At 46.0% G+C, this 17,323-nt stretch overlaps 1 protein-coding gene across 7 annotated transcripts in view; it reads left to right on the plus strand.

The window, feature by feature from the left end:
• NBEAL2 (neurobeachin like 2) overlaps positions 1-17,323 on the plus strand; it is a 750,879-nt gene that overhangs the window by 435,209 nt on the left and 298,347 nt on the right. For all 7 annotated transcript variants that reach the window (XM_086940998.1, XM_086940997.1, XM_086941000.1 and 4 more), the window contains exons 7-9: positions 3,186-3,271; positions 7,729-8,035; positions 16,469-16,575. In XM_086940998.1, the coding sequence (XP_086797124.1) occupies positions 3,186-3,271; positions 7,729-8,035; positions 16,469-16,575 (500 nt within the window). The remainder of the gene's footprint in view (positions 1-3,185; positions 3,272-7,728; positions 8,036-16,468; positions 16,576-17,323) is intronic.

Here is a 17,323-nt window from a genome sequence, read left to right on the forward strand (position 1 = left end):
GGGAGTGTTCACTGTAACAGACAAAGGAGAAGGAGACCCACTCTGCCCCCCACTCCTCTCATATTTAAATGTGGCTGGTTGAATCAAGGGGGGCCTAGCCTTAACTGAGGGATCCCTCCCTCTTCTCTTAGTGCTTTCCTTCACCTCACTCAGTGTCCCCCGTAACTCCTGATTCTCCTGACGCAGGGATTGGACTTCACCCTGCATGTGTGCTAAAGCCTGCATAATTTCCTGCATCGAAGAAGCCCCCCCTGCTGCCTCCTCAACCATTCTTCACTCGGGCGGTGTATTAATTCGTGGGCTTGGTTTTCTGTTCCGATGCCGACCGGCCCAACACCGCAGGAGTGAAGAACGTCCCAATCCTTTACCCTCACCGTGACCCGCAATCCAAAACGGATAGTGGAGAACACGACACCGGGAGAAGGTGGGTAACAAAACAAGGGAACCCAAGGTCTTGGGGAACACAGCTCGTCTCCTCTGGCTTCTTGGCAGCTGACAGCTTGACACAGACGAGACCGCTAAAATGAAAAAAAGGGGACAAGATTAAACACACCCCTACTACTATTACCAGTGCCAAGTACACACACGAACTACCGACCTCCTTGCTTACCCAAGTTAACAAACGGGAGTGGCTTGATACGAAACAGGAAGTATTCCACTGCAATCGTATTGGTTGTTTCTTGCGTAACCCCAAACCAACCACGCCCCCTCGGGAAACACCGAGAATGTCAAAGGGGGTGGAATTCACAATTCATAAGACAAAAAGGGACAGGGGAAAAAAGGCATCAAGTGAATACGAAAGACACTCAAAAAAACCCTGGAATCTAAAAAAGAACACAAAGGTAGCGCAAAAAACGGCCGTTATTCAGCTCCTTCGTGAAACCACTCAAACACAACGTACAACAAGATGGTTTGGATACAAAAAGGGATAATAACGGGATGCCAGAACTTATAGGAAACGCAGCCGTGAATCCCAGAACGTCACCGAAGATCAAAAACAGGTCCCCACAAAGGGTTCAGTAATGCCCAAAGGAATAGGAAAACAGGGTAACAGGAAAAAAAGGGGATCAAAACCCAGCACTGGAAAAGACCGCTGGAACAGAGCTCGAAGGAAGGGGAACAAGGTAGAACCACAGGAACAGGAATTACACGGCAAGGGACCAATAAAGAAACCAAGCACCTGTTTCCTGTTGGCAGCCCCCTTTTAAAGCGAGCCCTAGGGAGCGCCAATAAATTTGCATATGCACTTGGCACTTTAAGAAAAACCACTGAACGGGGAACTAGACAGAAGGCACCAGGCCCCCTTGAACCCCAACATGCTGCTGCATATCCTTAAACACTGTGACAGGCGTGAGATCAAGATCGTTCACCAAAGAGAGCGAGGACACTGACAGCTAGCAGAATATCTCAGGGGTGGGGGCAGTGACCAAGCACTAATATTCACCCTGGCTGGTGGCTTAGTGAGGTAACCTCTGCCTATTGTGAATTGTTCTTGGCCAGGCCCCTATAGCATGAATCTTCAAGGTAGAGGAGGCCACAAGAGGTGAGACTTGCACTAGAGACACCACACACATTGATGAACCACATCACACAGCTTGAGAAAACTAGGAGCACAATAAAGTGGGTAAATTTGGACTACGCATCATAAATATTTGCGAGGCGGTTGTTACTGATTTGAATAATCGCACCAATAGGCCATGGGATCATCTAGAAAAATACTTTTATGAGTAAAACCTTTCAGAGTTTATGATTATTTGTTTTAAAAGCCTTCTTCAAGCAACACATGAACGCATGCACAGCCTTCTGACCAAAGTCGCTGAGAAAGCTAAAAACAACTTCAAAATCAGATTAAAAAAAATCTTACATCATTTAAAATATTCTTTGAGTCAGTGACGAGAGTCACACAACTCACAAAACCCCTGAGACTATTGAAGAGGGTGGAAATAATGCATCACTATCTTATTATGGTATTAAAGTAGTTTGCAAAATCTCCACAGTTGGCAATGATAGTTAGGTGGCTACTGCAGTGTGTTCTGCCATGTGTTTTTAATTACACCTGAAATTAGGAATCTTTTTAAAATACACCAAAATTAGTTAGATTACTTCCACACATTTATGCCCTGCAAAGTTGGCTATTTTTTATTAGAAATCCCTAAATAATAGTACTTCCTTTTATCAATACAACGTTCTTATACTACTTTAACTTCTTAATAAGCACTTTTATAACTGTTTTGGATAAGCAGGCTTTTTTAAAGAATAGAATTGTAAAAACATTTACCTATTTACAGACACAGATATTAAATGTGTGAATATTATATGTGTGGACCCAACCTTTGAACTGTGAAATGCTGTTTTAATAATTAATCCCAACTTTCTATTAACCCTGCATTGCATTTTAGTCAAATAATTACATTTTGGAAATGGCATGAGCAGCCTTAGGTAGCTATTCTCAATTAACCCCAAATGTTGGTAATACGAAAATATTCCCAAAACAGTCTGTAACAGACACTCCTAAATACCTCTCAGCTTTCAGATACCATATCCTTAGACGTCCCAAATGATCTTTTAAATTTATAATGGCTATTTAAAATCGTCTGACCTGATTTAGAACTACAAAACACACAAGACCTAACAATGCCTTGGACATGTAAGTCTTCCAAAGGTACCAGCCTCTAAGCCTGACATGTAATGGTTTTTCCCAACCCTACCACCCATTGAGACAACGCCACCCATAACATCTCTAAAACTCCCCTTGTGACTAGTGTGCCTCTATAATAAAGTTGCCTTTTTAGGTTGCTACTTTCTCTTGTGCCTTTCTCATATTGCACTCTGTCAATATGGTTTCTAAGAAACAAATCACCGACATTGGCTCATTAAAAGGACTCACAATCCTGGAACTGAAAGCCAGTGACATGTGACATGTCTGCACCACCTTCAGGTAGTGTTGTGTAGCTCAAGACATGTAATGTAGAGACTGAGTTGTCTACTTCTCAAGTAGTAGAGTGCAGTGACAGCCTATCCTGCCTCCTTGATCAAGTGATATGATTCTGGCCCATTCGTCTATCTGGGCATCAGTACAATTATCTGCCAAAACTGTGAGTGCTTAGAAATGTATTTGGTCGATCATTAGGTGCTATACACCCAGGCTCCATATCACTTTACCTTTAAGCCTTCTTCTTTTACAGAAACCTTCCAGGACGGGGAGCACCTTCCAGAACTACTCAAGGTGCGACTCATCCATCTTTTTGGCGCCATCGTCTCCGGTGTCAAGGTAATATTGGTCTATATGTTGATATTGGGTTCAAGAACCAGAGGCAATAAAAGTACAAATTAGATGAGAGATAATCGCTGGAGGCAAAATCGGTGCATCCGTGCTCATCATGCTGTACTTCTCTAATGGCACCAGCTCCCAAACCAAAGCATATTGATTTTGCTCGAGTCTATGCCTTTTTTCTTTTACTTTACAAGTATATTGGGGCAGTTATTTGTTGGTAGCAGCCAGTGATAAGAGCTATCATTGTACTGGTCAATTATCCTGACTTACTAAACCTTTCCATGCCCTTTGACTGATACAATTATGTAGTTATTTCTATATTGTGCTTGCAGTGTAAAGCAAGTCATGCAGCCAGGAGTCTCCCCGGAGTGCTTTGGAGGGCGCACAATTAATACCAGGGCTCAGGAGTAGTGAGTGACCGTGAGTGACTGGTTTGTGCTCCAGGATGACTGCAGTGCTCCAAGTAGCCATGACCATCAATTAGAGGTCACCAGGAGTAGGAGTTGCTACACATGATGTTCCCTTTGGTCCATCTGGCACATGACCCCTTGTCTATGCAGTCATTAAGACACCAACAGGAAGAGAAAGTTTGTAAGGCTTTTAATGTGTTAACATTATTGCCCTTCCCATACTCCTTCAGCAGCAAATCAGGGATTTGAGGGGCTAAAAGGAGGGCAAGAGGTGCGCCCAGTGATGTTTCTGGAGGTCAATAATGTGTGGTGTGATTTACACTATATCTTCTATTTTGTTGACCTGACATCAATGCAAGCAGCTGAGGCGGGTACAAGGGGATTTAAAATGGTTATGTCCTAGCTGGAGTGCTGGATCCAGCCTTAGGCATCTAACCAGACTGAGTTGTACTGGGAAGCCAGAGGTGTATTTGCAAAACGTTTGGAGTTATGGTTATTTTCTAATTCAGTATGAAAGAGATGGATTTTCAGGTCTCCTTGGAGCTTCAGGAAGTCTTTCTGATGCCCTAGGTGTATGTAAATGCTGTTCCATAGGGAAGGACCTTAGAAATAGTGATCTGCTGCTTAGTCCTTTGTATCTATAAGGGGACATGGCAAGGAGGGTATGGTTGGCTAAATTCAAACTCCTGGTTGATTGGAATGGTTGGAAAAATATCAAGGTGTGCAACCATGCAACATATCTTGGGCCAATCCGAAGGTTTTAAACTGATTTGTTTTTCGACAAGGATTCAGTATTATCTTTGAGGGTGGGCATGGTATGATCGCGAAACATTAGGTTGAATGTGAACCAAGTCTCATGGGAGTTTGTAAAGGTGTCTATCAAAGGAGCCGTGCGTAGATTGCATTGCAATTGTATGTATGGTAGGTGACCACTATGAAAATTTGTGTTTGTTGAGGAAGGTGCAGCTGAGCAGAGACTTGACATTGGTGAGGAAACAAATGCGTTTGACTTCATGGTCACAGTGAAATAACATTGCAAGGGTACTTATGTTCTAGACTGACATTATGGGTAGGGACATTGAGTCATTGGTGAGACCTTCTCTGGGCCCTGGAGAGGAATTTCAGTGCTCTAGCCATTAAGGTGCAGCCAATTTAGCTTCATTCATTGCTCAGCATCTTTAAAACAAGTTGCCACTTCTTAGGGTCCACAGATTCACCCAGTGGATCTGGGTGTCAAGCATACACATTTTGACAGACATATTGAGCTTCCAAGATATGGATTAATAGGATCCTATGTTTGTGGAAAATGATCATAGGGAGTAATGTAACATGTTTGAATTCACTTTCAAAGATAGTGATGTCAGGCAGATTTGGCTCTAACTAGACATGCTGGCTAGCATTGCTTAAGCAGAATGTGAACCATGAAAGAGTGCTTTCACCAAATCCGATATATTGGCTCAATAAGCATTTTCATATTCTGTAAGTGTTGCTTTTGAGCCTCGTACTGTCCAGTTCACTCTGTTTATTAAGCCTTGTACGGATCAGTTGTCCTGGCGCACTAATTTTTGTTATTCCCTCTTCACCTGACTCGTGAAGCCATGCGAGATCCAATTGTCTTGGGTCAGTTTGCCCAGTAATGTGAAGTTGACTTGCCTTGCAAAGTTTATGTTGTAATAATTTCCAACCATAGTGGCCAATAAAAGAAGGGACTCTACGCTCGGGTTTGATGACGATTTACCGTAAACCTAACAATGTGACATAAAAAAATGTATGTTCTTCTTACAAGCTGTGGATGAAAAGCTTGGGAGAGTGCTGAGTAAAAAAAAACCGATAAAACATTTTTGCCTTTGTTATGGGCATTAAATATTCTTTCCTTTCGGGTTTTAAAATATAGGGGCTGACTTAGATACCAATGCAACAGTAAGAGTGGTCCTTCCCCACAAACATAGTTGTCCCACTATAGGGTTGACTACTCCGTCACCGCCACAGCCAAATCCCTTTGACGGCCCTTAGTCCGTTGAGCCAACAGAGATTTGGCAATGTGTCCATCCGACCCAATTAGGATGGGTGGACACATAGCCATTTTTTCACTGTCCGTCACTGCCAGGCATACCCTGGTGATAAGACAGTAAAAAACACAAAATGCCCCCCACAACATGGGAGATGACTCCCAGGGTGAGGGGACCATTACCTTTTTTTTATTTTTCAAAAAGAATATCCCTCTTTGGAATCTTCTTTTTAAAAATGAAAAAGAAAACCGTTTGGCCCAAGGCTCCATTATGTTGACGAGGCCCTACAGCAAACTGCAAAAAGCATTCACAGAAATTGCCATGACAGTGGTTTCTGCCAAGACTTTAGAAAAAAACGTCAACTTGCCGGTCATTTCTAATTTTGGCGGGCGGCATCTCCGTTAATGCGACAGAATGATTTACTCCTTTGCCCTGGTGGAGAAACAGCCACCCACTGATAAATAAGTAATCCCAATCGTTCTTTATTTCTTTAGATTGAAAGTTGATTTGCAAAGAAGCAAGATCTACACTGAAAGTGAATATGTAGCAGTTGTTCCGTTGCTTAGGGCAGACCAGGGGCGTAACACAGGACCCCGCAGCCTACGTGGTTTGGGGGGGCCCCTAGCTCCAAGGGGCCTCCTCGGCACTGAACTCTGGCCGGGAGAGCTCCTGATTGAGCCCGGAGGGGGCCCCCCTAAGTACAGTGCAGGGAGGCCCCCTCACTTTTCGTTACGCCACTGGGGCAGACAAGCCTTTTATCTGCCATTGCAGTGAAACATTTGATCAACAAATAGATAAGCGTCATCACTGAGAGGAACTTAGCGTAGAGCGGAGGTGCACCTAACACCAGCTTTGGTTACCACAGTATTGCTGCTTTGCTTTCAATTCAAAAATCATCTCAAAATCCTGTTCCTCAATCGTGCCCCAGGGAGTCGATAGGAGCACTCACAGTGGGGTAACAGACTCTTAATTACTGCTCCATCATCAAGTAGGCGAAACAGATGTTCCCTCGACTACCACGCTGACCCTCAACATCACCATGCATTATTTTTATCTCTTTCTCTTGTCTAGTTTGTTATCTTAGCAATGTTTACTCTTTAAAGCGCTCCGATACCCTCCGGTCAGGCTAGCGCTATATAAAACTACTAAAATAAATAAATAAATAAATAAATAAATACATGTTTTCACCAGTCAAACCCCTGATCCCATAAGAGGAAGTTTGCTTTTAGCCATTACTAATTGATGTATAACTTTGTGCCTATTACCTTTTTTAAATAACTTGCTGCAGCCTTGAATTTTCAGTGTATGTTGTTTGAAAAATACATACCGCTTTGTCAGTGGGGATTGAAGGTTGTGTGATGCCAGTGCCGCTGATGTTATCTGGCAAGGAACTCCTCTGGCAAGCAGTGTTATCATTTCCACTTTCCACTAGGATCTGAGGAAATGAAAACAGTGGGGAGAGGAGCACTCTGCCTGTCTGCCCACACCAGTGCACCACATACATTCTGCTAGGTGCAGTCCTCAAGAGTGTTCATACTCAAAATTAATCAAGCATTTTCCAACTCGTGCTAGCACAGCAAGTGCTGGATATCATTGGGCACGTGTTTCGAGCTAGTCGGCCCTCATCAACTTGCTGTTTGCTTGGGGATTCTTGGCAAGCTGCTTGCAGCATATCTGGGTCTCTGTACCAATCCAAGCTCATTGCTGCATCACCAGAGTGTATCTGTCCACATGCTTCTAAAGAGTGGGGGAGGAGAGAACACTTCATGTGTGCCCTCAACAATTTGAGACAATGACACTAGTGGCCACAGAGCATGTGTTGGTTAGTAGCTATTTCCATTCACAATACTATATATATGTTGGATTATATTCTTACATGCTTTGGTCATAAAAACATTTTACAGATAGTGTTTTTTACTTCCGGGTAATTGTGGCACCTGACTGCTTTAGAGATTACTTTGCTATTAAATTCACAGGGCATGATGTTTCTGTACTTATCTTTGTCTTTTTCTGTTTACAAAAAAATGTTTTTCAGCAAAATGCACTACTTCTCATCACACCAGCCACGGTGGAAGTCCTGATGCTGGTCCTCAGACGCTGGTGTTGCTTGGGAAATAGGGACCCCACAGACACCCGTTTGCTGCAGCTGACCCTAAAAAGCCTGATCGCCATAGTCCATATCCTACATGGCAGCAGTCCATCACAACGCCAGGTGGAGATCAGGACAATTTTGGACAGCTATTTTAGGGTCCTCAACTCAGATCGTCCTGTAGCCTGCGTGGATGACGGTGCTGCGTGCCAGTGGGAAGAAGGGCTCCTGACTCTCAGGATCGGCATGCTCAGTACGTATACCTGTGGGCGTGTGGGTCTGAATATCTGTTGTCGGTCTGAAGTAAAAAAAATCAACACAAGAAAATGTACACAAGATTAATAGATTGAAAAGCAGCAAGATCAGAGTGACACGTAGATGCATTGGTTTAGCTGTTAATTTATTTTGTCTCCTACCACCATTGTGCAGATGACAGGATGTTGTAGGATGTGTCTGGGAATGGAAGTGGCTAGGTTTGATCTTCACTTCAGTGGCAGCTTTATTGAGGACAGGTTGTGTAACAGCAGTACAGAGAGGCTCAAGAGTCCCTCACATCTGGATGTTGTAGTTTGCTACAATAATTTGCCCTGTTTGCATTTCTGACCCATTTGGTGGCTTGTTTGTGATGGAAGATCATCCTGAAAGATTTCAATATAGGCATGGTCTAAAATAAGATTATAAGAATGACCTGCAACTCCCATTTTTTATAGAGTCATGATGAGTAAGTCAATTTCTGATAGATACATCTGCCGTGTGGATTCCTCACCTTGTGAATATCCCCCTTGCGTCAGCAGCATTCGGAAATTCTTTTTGTAGCTTTGCGCCGACGTGGACGCGGATGTCACAGAGACACGGCTCCGCACGCGACTCCGCTGACGTCACCGACGCCTACAATAGGCCCACGCCGGCGTGATTACATCAGTTCCCTTTTTTCCGCGTCGTCGACGCTAACGGTTTTCAGGGATCGTGCTGTAGCTTTTCAGTAACTTTGTTACTATTTACCTGTTATTCTGTATATCTTCAGATTCTTCGGGATGTCGTCGAAGAAGACTGGTTTCAAGGCTTGCGGCGAATGTGGCAAGACTATGTCCATCACCGATCCACATGACTGCTGTGTCTGGTGTTTAAGCTCCGACCATGACGTCGAGGACTGTGCTTGCTGCAAGAAGATGACTTCGAAGGCGCTGAGAGAGAGAGAGGCGAAACTCCTTGTGGCTAAGCTTAAGAGTAAGAAGGAAAAGAAATCTTCGAAGTCTCGTACTCGTCGTTCGAGGTCGAGGTCGAGGTATCGATCGAGGTCTCGCTCGGAGTCTTCTTCAGCTCACGCTTTGAAGTCTTCGAGGAAGAAGCACAAGAAGAGGAGCCACGAGTCACGTCATCGCTCCGGAAAAGACTCTGGTTCAAGACCGAAGTCCCAGGTTAAGCTCCTGAGTAAAGAGGTGGTGGTTTCGGAGTCGGAGCATGTCTCTGTTGGTGAGGCTTCACAACCAGGTTCGCCCAAATCACAGGAGCAGGTCCATTCTCCGGTTCCATCCAATCCTTCTGGTCAGGAGGATGAAGGTGAGGAGCAGGGGGCTGGTGAAATCGAGGTTCAGGTGCCTGCGGGTTCGTCGACCCCGGTTCCAGGACTCGTTGAAGAGGTCGACGTCGTCTCGACTCCGCCTCCTCAGGAACGACCCAGAGATTCTTATCCTGAGTTTCCAGCTCCAGGTCAGGATCCATCTCAGTTTCTGAACGCCATGTTTGGTGTCTATTCTAGGGCAATGTTCCCGTCTGGTGCACCTGTTGGTCCCACGGGTCCTATGGCTTTCAACTTGGGTGTTCCCCAAGCTTACGCCCCTGCGCCCTTCATGCCTTTTATGCCGGCTATACCACCGCATTGGCATTTTCCGACACCTCCGGTGTCGTCGACGCCGAAGCGCTCGACGCCGACTCCGTCGACGCCGGTCACATCGACGCCGATGCCTACGACTCCGAGGCAAGATTCTGTCCGACCTCGAGCTGAGAAGCCTCGTCCGACTTCGGGTTCGACGCCGGCTCCGGCGCCGTCGGAGTCGATTCCGAACCCGTTGGCTCCGGTTGTGAAGGAAAGGTCTCGGAGAAGGGCTCAGAGACTCCTGGAAGAAGATAGGTATCAGTATTCAGATACTGAAGAAGGAGAGTTACGGAATTCTGAGGATCCTTTTGAGGATTTGTGCGAGGCCAGTGGGCTTCAACTGTCACCTGAATGGGAGTTGGCTTCAGTTTCTAATGTGCCATCAAAGGATGTGGTGCCTTATCACACTGTTATTAAAAAAGCAGCGAGCCTTTTGAACATTACTCTTCCTACTGCTGACTATAAGCCTAACATCTTGACTGAGGTTCTTCATTCTCCCTCGTCAATAGTTGAGCCTGTGTTACCATTCAACGAGGCCTTGACTGAGCCCATCTATGAGGTTTGGAAAAAGCCTTTGTCTGCTCCTGCAGTTTCAAGAACAGTTGCGAGGAGGTACAGAGTGGCACCTGAGGACCCTGCATTTTTATCTATTCATCCCTTGCCTGAGAGTTTGGTGGTGCAGGCTGCTTGCTCTAAGAAGTCTGCTGGAGCTTTCCTACAGGTTCCTGGGGACAAGGAATCCAGGAAGCAAGATCAGGGTGCCAGGAAGGTCTTCTCATCAGCCAGTATGGATTTAAAGTCAACCAATGCAACGTGCCTGATGGGGAGGTATATCCATGCCTTGATGGATTCTGTCAAGCAGCTAGTTCCGAAAATTCCTGAAGATGACCGGAAGGATTTTCAGGAGGTGATTTCAGACACTCAAGCAGCTGCGAGACAGGTGATTCAGAGTGGCCTGGACACTGCTGATTCGGTGGCAAGGGTCATGGGTCCATCTGTGGCCACCAGGAGGGCTGCCTGGCTTAAGACATCAGAGTTCTCTGCGGACGTCCAGTCTGCATTGTTGGACTTGCCTTTTGATGGCTCAGGATTGTTTGGCAAGAAGGCTGATGTTGCCTTGGAACGTTTTAAGGACAGTAGGGCCACTGCAAAGTCCTTGGGTCTTCAGTCCAGAGGAACTACTGGTAAACGCTTCAGGGGGTTCGGAAGATCTTCATTTCGCTCTTACAGACCTTCCCAATAGCAGCCTCAGCAGCAACAAAATACGCTGTACAAGTCGTACAGGGGCAGACAAAGATCCCGCCCTAGAGGTCGTCAATCCTCCTCCTCCTCCTCCTCTCCTTCCCAGCCCCCAGCCAATGCAGCAAAGCAGCCCTAGATCCGCCATTCCGGATCATGTGGGCCCAGTGGGGGGTTGGCTTACTCATTTCCTACAAGATTGGGAATTAATTACATCGGATCTTTGGGTTCTCAATCTTGTAGGGAATGGGTATGCACTTCCTTTCCGGGAATTCCCTCCCAATTACCCTCCTTGCCAGGGTTATTGTTCGGAGGACCACCTGCTTCGCCTGCAGGAGGAAGTCCTGGCTCTTTTCAAAAAAGGTGCGATAGAGGTGGTTCCAGAGCAGGAAAGGGGTCAGGGGTGCTACTCCCGGTATTTCCTGATCCCCAAGAAGGATGGCAGGCTTCGGCCTATCCTGGATCTCAGGATCTTGAACCTTTACCTGAAACAGGAAAAGTTCAAGATGCTCACTCGTACACAGGTTCTTCAAGCGCTGCTGGAAGAAGACTGGATGGTGTCAATCGACTTGCAGGATGCGTATTTTCATATTCCCATCCTGAAGTCGCACAGGAAGTATCTCCGTTTTACGGTGGGGTCACAACACTATCAGTTTGTGGTTCTTCCGTTTGGTCTTACTACTGCGCCTCGAGTCTTCACCAAGGTGATGGCGGTGGTGGCAGCTCATCTCAGAAGATCGGGGATACATGTGTTTCCGTATCTAGACGACTGGCTGATCAAAGCGGAGTCGCCAGAGAAGGTGCTCCATCATCTGCAGGAGACAACTCAGTTGTTGCACAGGTTGGGTTTGTCGATAAATGTACCCAAATCTCACCTGGTGCCCTCACAGCGCAACCTGTTCATAGGTGCGGTACTGGACACTACTGTATGTCGCGCATTCCCTCCCCCTCAAAGGATTCGCGACATTCAGGAAATGATTCCTTTGTTTTTCCCTGGAGCGGTTGTTCCAGTCCTGAAGGTCCTTCGCCTGCTCGGTCTGATGGCTTCATGCATCCTGTTGGTCAACCATGCACGCTGGCACATGAGGGCACTCCAGTGGTGCCTCCGCAGGCAGTGGTATCAGCACAACGGAGATCTCAGGGAGTCAGTGAAGATCTCCAGAGAAACTGCAGCGGATCTGTCTTGGTGGAGTGTGGAAGGCAATCTGTCTCAAGGAAAGCCTTTTCAACTACCTCCTTCAGTTGCCACAGTAATATCGGACGCGTCCACCCTCGGGTGGGGTGCTCATCTGGGGGACCTGGAGGTCAAAGGTCTTTGGTCTCCAGAGGAAAGGTTGCTTCACATCAACCTTCTGGAATTGCGGGCAATACGTCTGGCGCTCAAGGCCTTCCTCCCTTCCCTTCGCGGTCAGTCGGTCCAAGTCCTAACGGACAACACGACCGCGATGTGGTACATCAACAAACAGGGAGGAGTAGGGTCGCAGTGTCTCTGCAGAGAGGCTCTGCGTCTCTGGTCCTGGGTTCAGGACCATCAGATTTGTCTGATGGCAAATCATCTGGCCGGAGTTCAGAACGTTCGTGCAGACAGTTTCAGTCGGCAGTTCTCTGCCGATCACGAGTGGAGGCTCCATCCAGAGGTAGTTCACGACATCTTTCGGATGTGGGGGACTCCTCGGGTGGACCTGTTCGCCACTCACGAGAATGCTCACTGCCTGTCATTCTGCAGCCTCCAGTTTCCGATGCAGGGAGCCTTGGGGGATGCGTTTCAGTTGAGTTGGAGCTCGCAACTCCTTTACGCGTTTCCTCCCATATCCTTGATTCCTCGGGTTCTGAGGAAAATTCGCCAAGACCGGGCCCGAGTCATATTGATTGCCCCGGATTGGCCAAGAAAGGTGTGGTACTCGGACCTTCTCCATCTCTCCTCTCACCCGTCGCTCCGTCTCCCTCACAGGGCAGATCTCCTCTCTCAGTGGGAGGGGCAGGTTCTACACCCCCACCTCCAGACCTTACACCTTCATGCCTGGAGATTGAACGGGGCAACCTGATTTCTTTTTCTCTCCCTCACGATGTGGTGGATGTCATTTTGTCAGCCAGGCGTGACTCCACTAAGTCCATCTATTCTTATAGGTGGTCTAAGTTTGTTATTTGGTGCAGGGAGAAGTCCATAGACCCTTTGAGGGCCCATTTATCTGATGTTCTCCAGTTTGCCCTTTCTCTGGCACAGCGGGGGCTTGCTGTTGCCACAGTGAAGGGTTATCTGTCAGCGCTGTCGGCGTTTATTTGTTTGCCTGACCAGCCTTCTCTGTTTAAATCTCCTATAGTTTTGAGGTTCTTGAAGGGCCTCGTTAATAAGTTCCCTCCTGTCCCTTTTATTGTGCCTCAGTGGGATTTGAATCTAGTTCTGACATTTTTAATGGGGGCTCCTTTCGAGCCTCTTCATAAATGTACCATGAGGCTCCTGACTTTCAAAACTGTTTTCCTCGTTGCGATAACTTCGGCAAGGAGGGTAAGTGAGCTTCAAGCTCTTAGTTCCAAGCCCCCATTCCTGTCCATTCATGCTGATCGAATGGTTCTAAGGACCAGGGCTGCTTTTCTGCCGAAGGTGGTGTCTTCTTTCCACCTTGGTCAATCCGTCACCCTCCCTTCCTTTTATCCTCCCCCTCACCCTTCCAAGGAGGAGGAGAGGTTGCACCGTCTGGACCCCAAGAGGGCGGTGTCTTTTTATTTGGACAGAACTAGAGACTGTCGCATGGACGACCAGCTCTTTATTGGTTTTGCTGGCTGCAAGAGGGGAAGAGCGGTCCATAAGAGGACTTTGTCGAGATGGATCGTCCTCTGCATTAAGATCTGCTACTCTTTGGCCGGTAAGGAACCACCAGAGGGCATAAGGGCTCATTCGACTAGGGCTAAGTCTTCGACCTCTGCATTGGCCAGAGGTGTGCCTGTAGAGGATATTTGTAGGGCCGCAACTTGGTCTTCCCTCCACACTTTCGCGAAGCACTACTGCTTGGATACCGAAGTGAGGAGGGATGGTCATTTTGCGCGCTCTGTTCTTCAGGATTTCCTGGTCTAGAAGAGTGGACACCCTCCTCCGGGAGTGGGGACTGCTGTGGGACTCTATTCACACGGTGAGGAATCCACACGGCAGATGTATCTATCAGAAGAACAAGTTACTTACCTTCGGTAACGCTTTTTCTGGTAGATACAATATCTGCCTGTGGATTCCTCACTGACCCACCCGCCTCCCCGTTGTCCACTCTTCTTTGCCAGAGAATCTCTGATGGATTGTTTTCTTGTAAAATGTTTAATTGCATTTACTTCACACTGTGTGTGTTACTTTTATTTCTATACTGTGTATATTGTGTACATTTCTACTGTCATCGGTCCGTCCGTGTGCCTCGAAGGCATGGAAAAAAGGGCGGAACTGATGTCATCACGCCGGCGTGGGCCTATTGTAGGCGTCGGTGACGTCAGCGGAGTCGCGTGCGGAGCCGTGTCTCTGTGACGTCCGCGTCCACGTCGGCGCGAAGCTACAAAAAGAATTTCCGAATGCTGCTGACGCAAGGGGGATATTCACAAGGTGAGGAATCCACAGGCAGATATTGTATCTACCAGAAAAAGCGTTACCGAAGGTAAGTAACTTGTTCTTTATCCACAGTTTTAGACTGTTTTGTCAATGTCCCTTATAAATTATTTTACTCACCTTCGTTAAATTGTACCAATCATGGTAAACTGTGGCCCCATTTCTCATGGTTGTGGTTGACCTAGATCTGCCATAATTACCTTTTCAAAACCTCATTTGTCTGTCGTTCTCCACTCCTGCATGGATTGACTTCTGGTCAATCATTGTTGGCCAGACCTTGACCAATTAAACACATGACAGTAAATGATGTACTGTAACTGGCCACAACCTAGGGCAAAATTCGGCCAGTAAAGGAGGATCAGCTAGACTCCTATCCTTGGACACAGATGTCAGTCTTGAGGCTTTTTATGATTGATCTTGAGTGTCTCCACTGAAGTCTAGTCTCATCTTTCACCACCTTATCGTGGACTTCAGTTCCTGATCCATGCCCAGCTTTAGCACTGATGGCACCAGGTGTGACAATCTTAATTGCCCCCACGCCCCGTGACCTCCTCCTCGGATTCCCAACTATCACTCGGTAAAAGTGCCCATGCCCCTGAACTCTCTATAGCCCCTCTCTGACATTCATTTAAGTTGTTTTAAAGCATTGATAAAGACTGGCTTTAGTAATCCCCTCAGCTACCCACATAAAATACAGCTCTGTTCTTTGCAGCAGGCGTATTAACCCTCTGCGCTACTTTATGGCGAGTCAAAACTGCCACTAGACGAAACTCCGATCTCTGTCTGTCTGACAGGAACATTAATCACAAGAGTGAGCTTGAATTTTTTTATTGTTGCCTGAGAGGTTGGTACTTAAGGAACTCTGCAGCAGGTGCTTTTAAATCTTAAGATATTGCTAAACACCCCCCCCCCCACCAAAGGTCAGTGCCCTGGTCGCACTGCCCTACCAAATCAATCAACATACTTCAATACGGAAAACATGCAGCCCAACTCCTCATCCTTTGCTTGGTCATAAGCTAAGACGTCATTCCAGAATTCATCACCTGTTAGTGGTCGAGGAAATTGTCACCTTCAGAATGCTCTGCCTCTTTTTTGCTCAGCATCCATATACTTAGAAAACAAAAGCAAGTGCCTTCCAAGCCTTTCAGCTCAAATGACTTCAACCTCCTCCCATTCACTAAAACAAATTGCTGGCTGCTGCATCTCGCCTGTGGAACAGCCTCTCTCAACCCAAATGAAAACCCCAACAAAATCCTTGCATTTAGAAAACATTTGAAAAAATGCCTATTCGAACCCCCGCTTCTCTCTCGTGGTTCCTCCACTTCTTGCTATCCCACTGGTGCTTAGATGCGTTTCAGTTATGCAATCTGCGATGTACAAGTTGTAAATGATAAATAAATAAAGGCAACAAGCTACATACCGAATGTTGTAGAAAAATATATTCTTTTAGAGAAAGGAATACATGTGGGAACAGAGTTTGTCAGTGTTAAAAAAAAGTTTTCTTTATTGTTTGTAATGTTTCCATTGTGTTTAATGGAAAATTGATCACAGAAGGAACTGTGTAGCACAGTCTCAAAACCTTTGGCTCCATTGTCATGGCAAACATCTTACACATTCTAGACGAAAAGCTACATTTGTGTGTTGTGATCATGCATTGTGATGGAATGTATTTTTTTTACGAAGTCCATATGGTGATATGAGAACTTGCCCCAGGCTCTGTAAGGCCAGGAGCTTCAGCTAGGGGAGATCAGTGACTTGACATACTCCTAAGTTACTTGTCTGGGAATTTGCTTGACCTAACCATCAGCCCACTCCACCTTACTCTATAGGGTTGGAAATAGGGTTTTCCTCATGTCCTGGACCGTGGTTACTGTGTGATGCTCAAAGTACACAAGTTGCTAATATGACTTAGTTTAGAAGAGTATATTCTGCTCATGTTCTCATTTCCCTTTCAACTGTCCCTCCTATCTCACTTGTCCCTCAACCAGGTGCAATTCCCGAAATGTTGAACTGCGGAGACCGGCCTGTTCTACAAGCACTGTTCCTGAGCAACAACTGCTTTGAGCATATCATCAGGCTGATTCAGAACAGCAAGGTAATGTGGTCTAGCGCTTCGAGATGGTCCAGGACAACTTGGGTAGCGGTCTGGGGGGTGGAGGGGAGGAGGTCAGTTCAGTAGCTTCCAGGAATTATACGGAAATTGACTGGATTACTTTTCACCAAAGGAATCTACACATATTTACATTTGGTACATACTTAATAATATATGTTTTATTTAAAGCATGTGTGTTAACAGTATTTCAGCTTTGTGGTGCTGTAAAAGACAAATGTGACCATACCCATCTCATGGTGGTCATTGTTTTAATTTAAAAGACTTACAAACCCTTTACCAATCATCTAAATTCTTTGTATATGGTTATCTTAATCCAACAATGAGCAGTATATGCCACAACGTCCAAATACTTTTCAGTTCTGGATGAACACTAAGAATTCTTCCAATCAGGGGAAAGGTTCTCTTGCCAGTTCATTACAAATTTTCAACATTCAGATTTGTACTTTCAAAATGTGGAATCTGGAAACTGCGTAATTCAAGAGAAAACCCCCAAACTACCATTTTGGATGTGAAAAGAATCACCCAGGTTCCATATTGGAATATTCAAGGTTGATAGGTGTGGGCCACATTCAGAGTTTTACCAGGGCGAGACCACCCTGCCTTCCCCACATGATTTGGATTGAACATTGTGCTGGATAATCCATTTTAAACTATAAACCCACTCATAGTACAATGTGTTAATCTGAAATACCAGCAGGTACAATAATGGTTGAGTGAACAAACTCTGATT

Source organism: Lissotriton vulgaris, chromosome 10 (assembly GCF_964263255.1).
Source record: "Lissotriton vulgaris chromosome 10, aLisVul1.2, whole genome shotgun sequence".
NCBI classification, from domain to species: Eukaryota; Metazoa; Chordata; class Amphibia; order Caudata; family Salamandridae; genus Lissotriton; species Lissotriton vulgaris.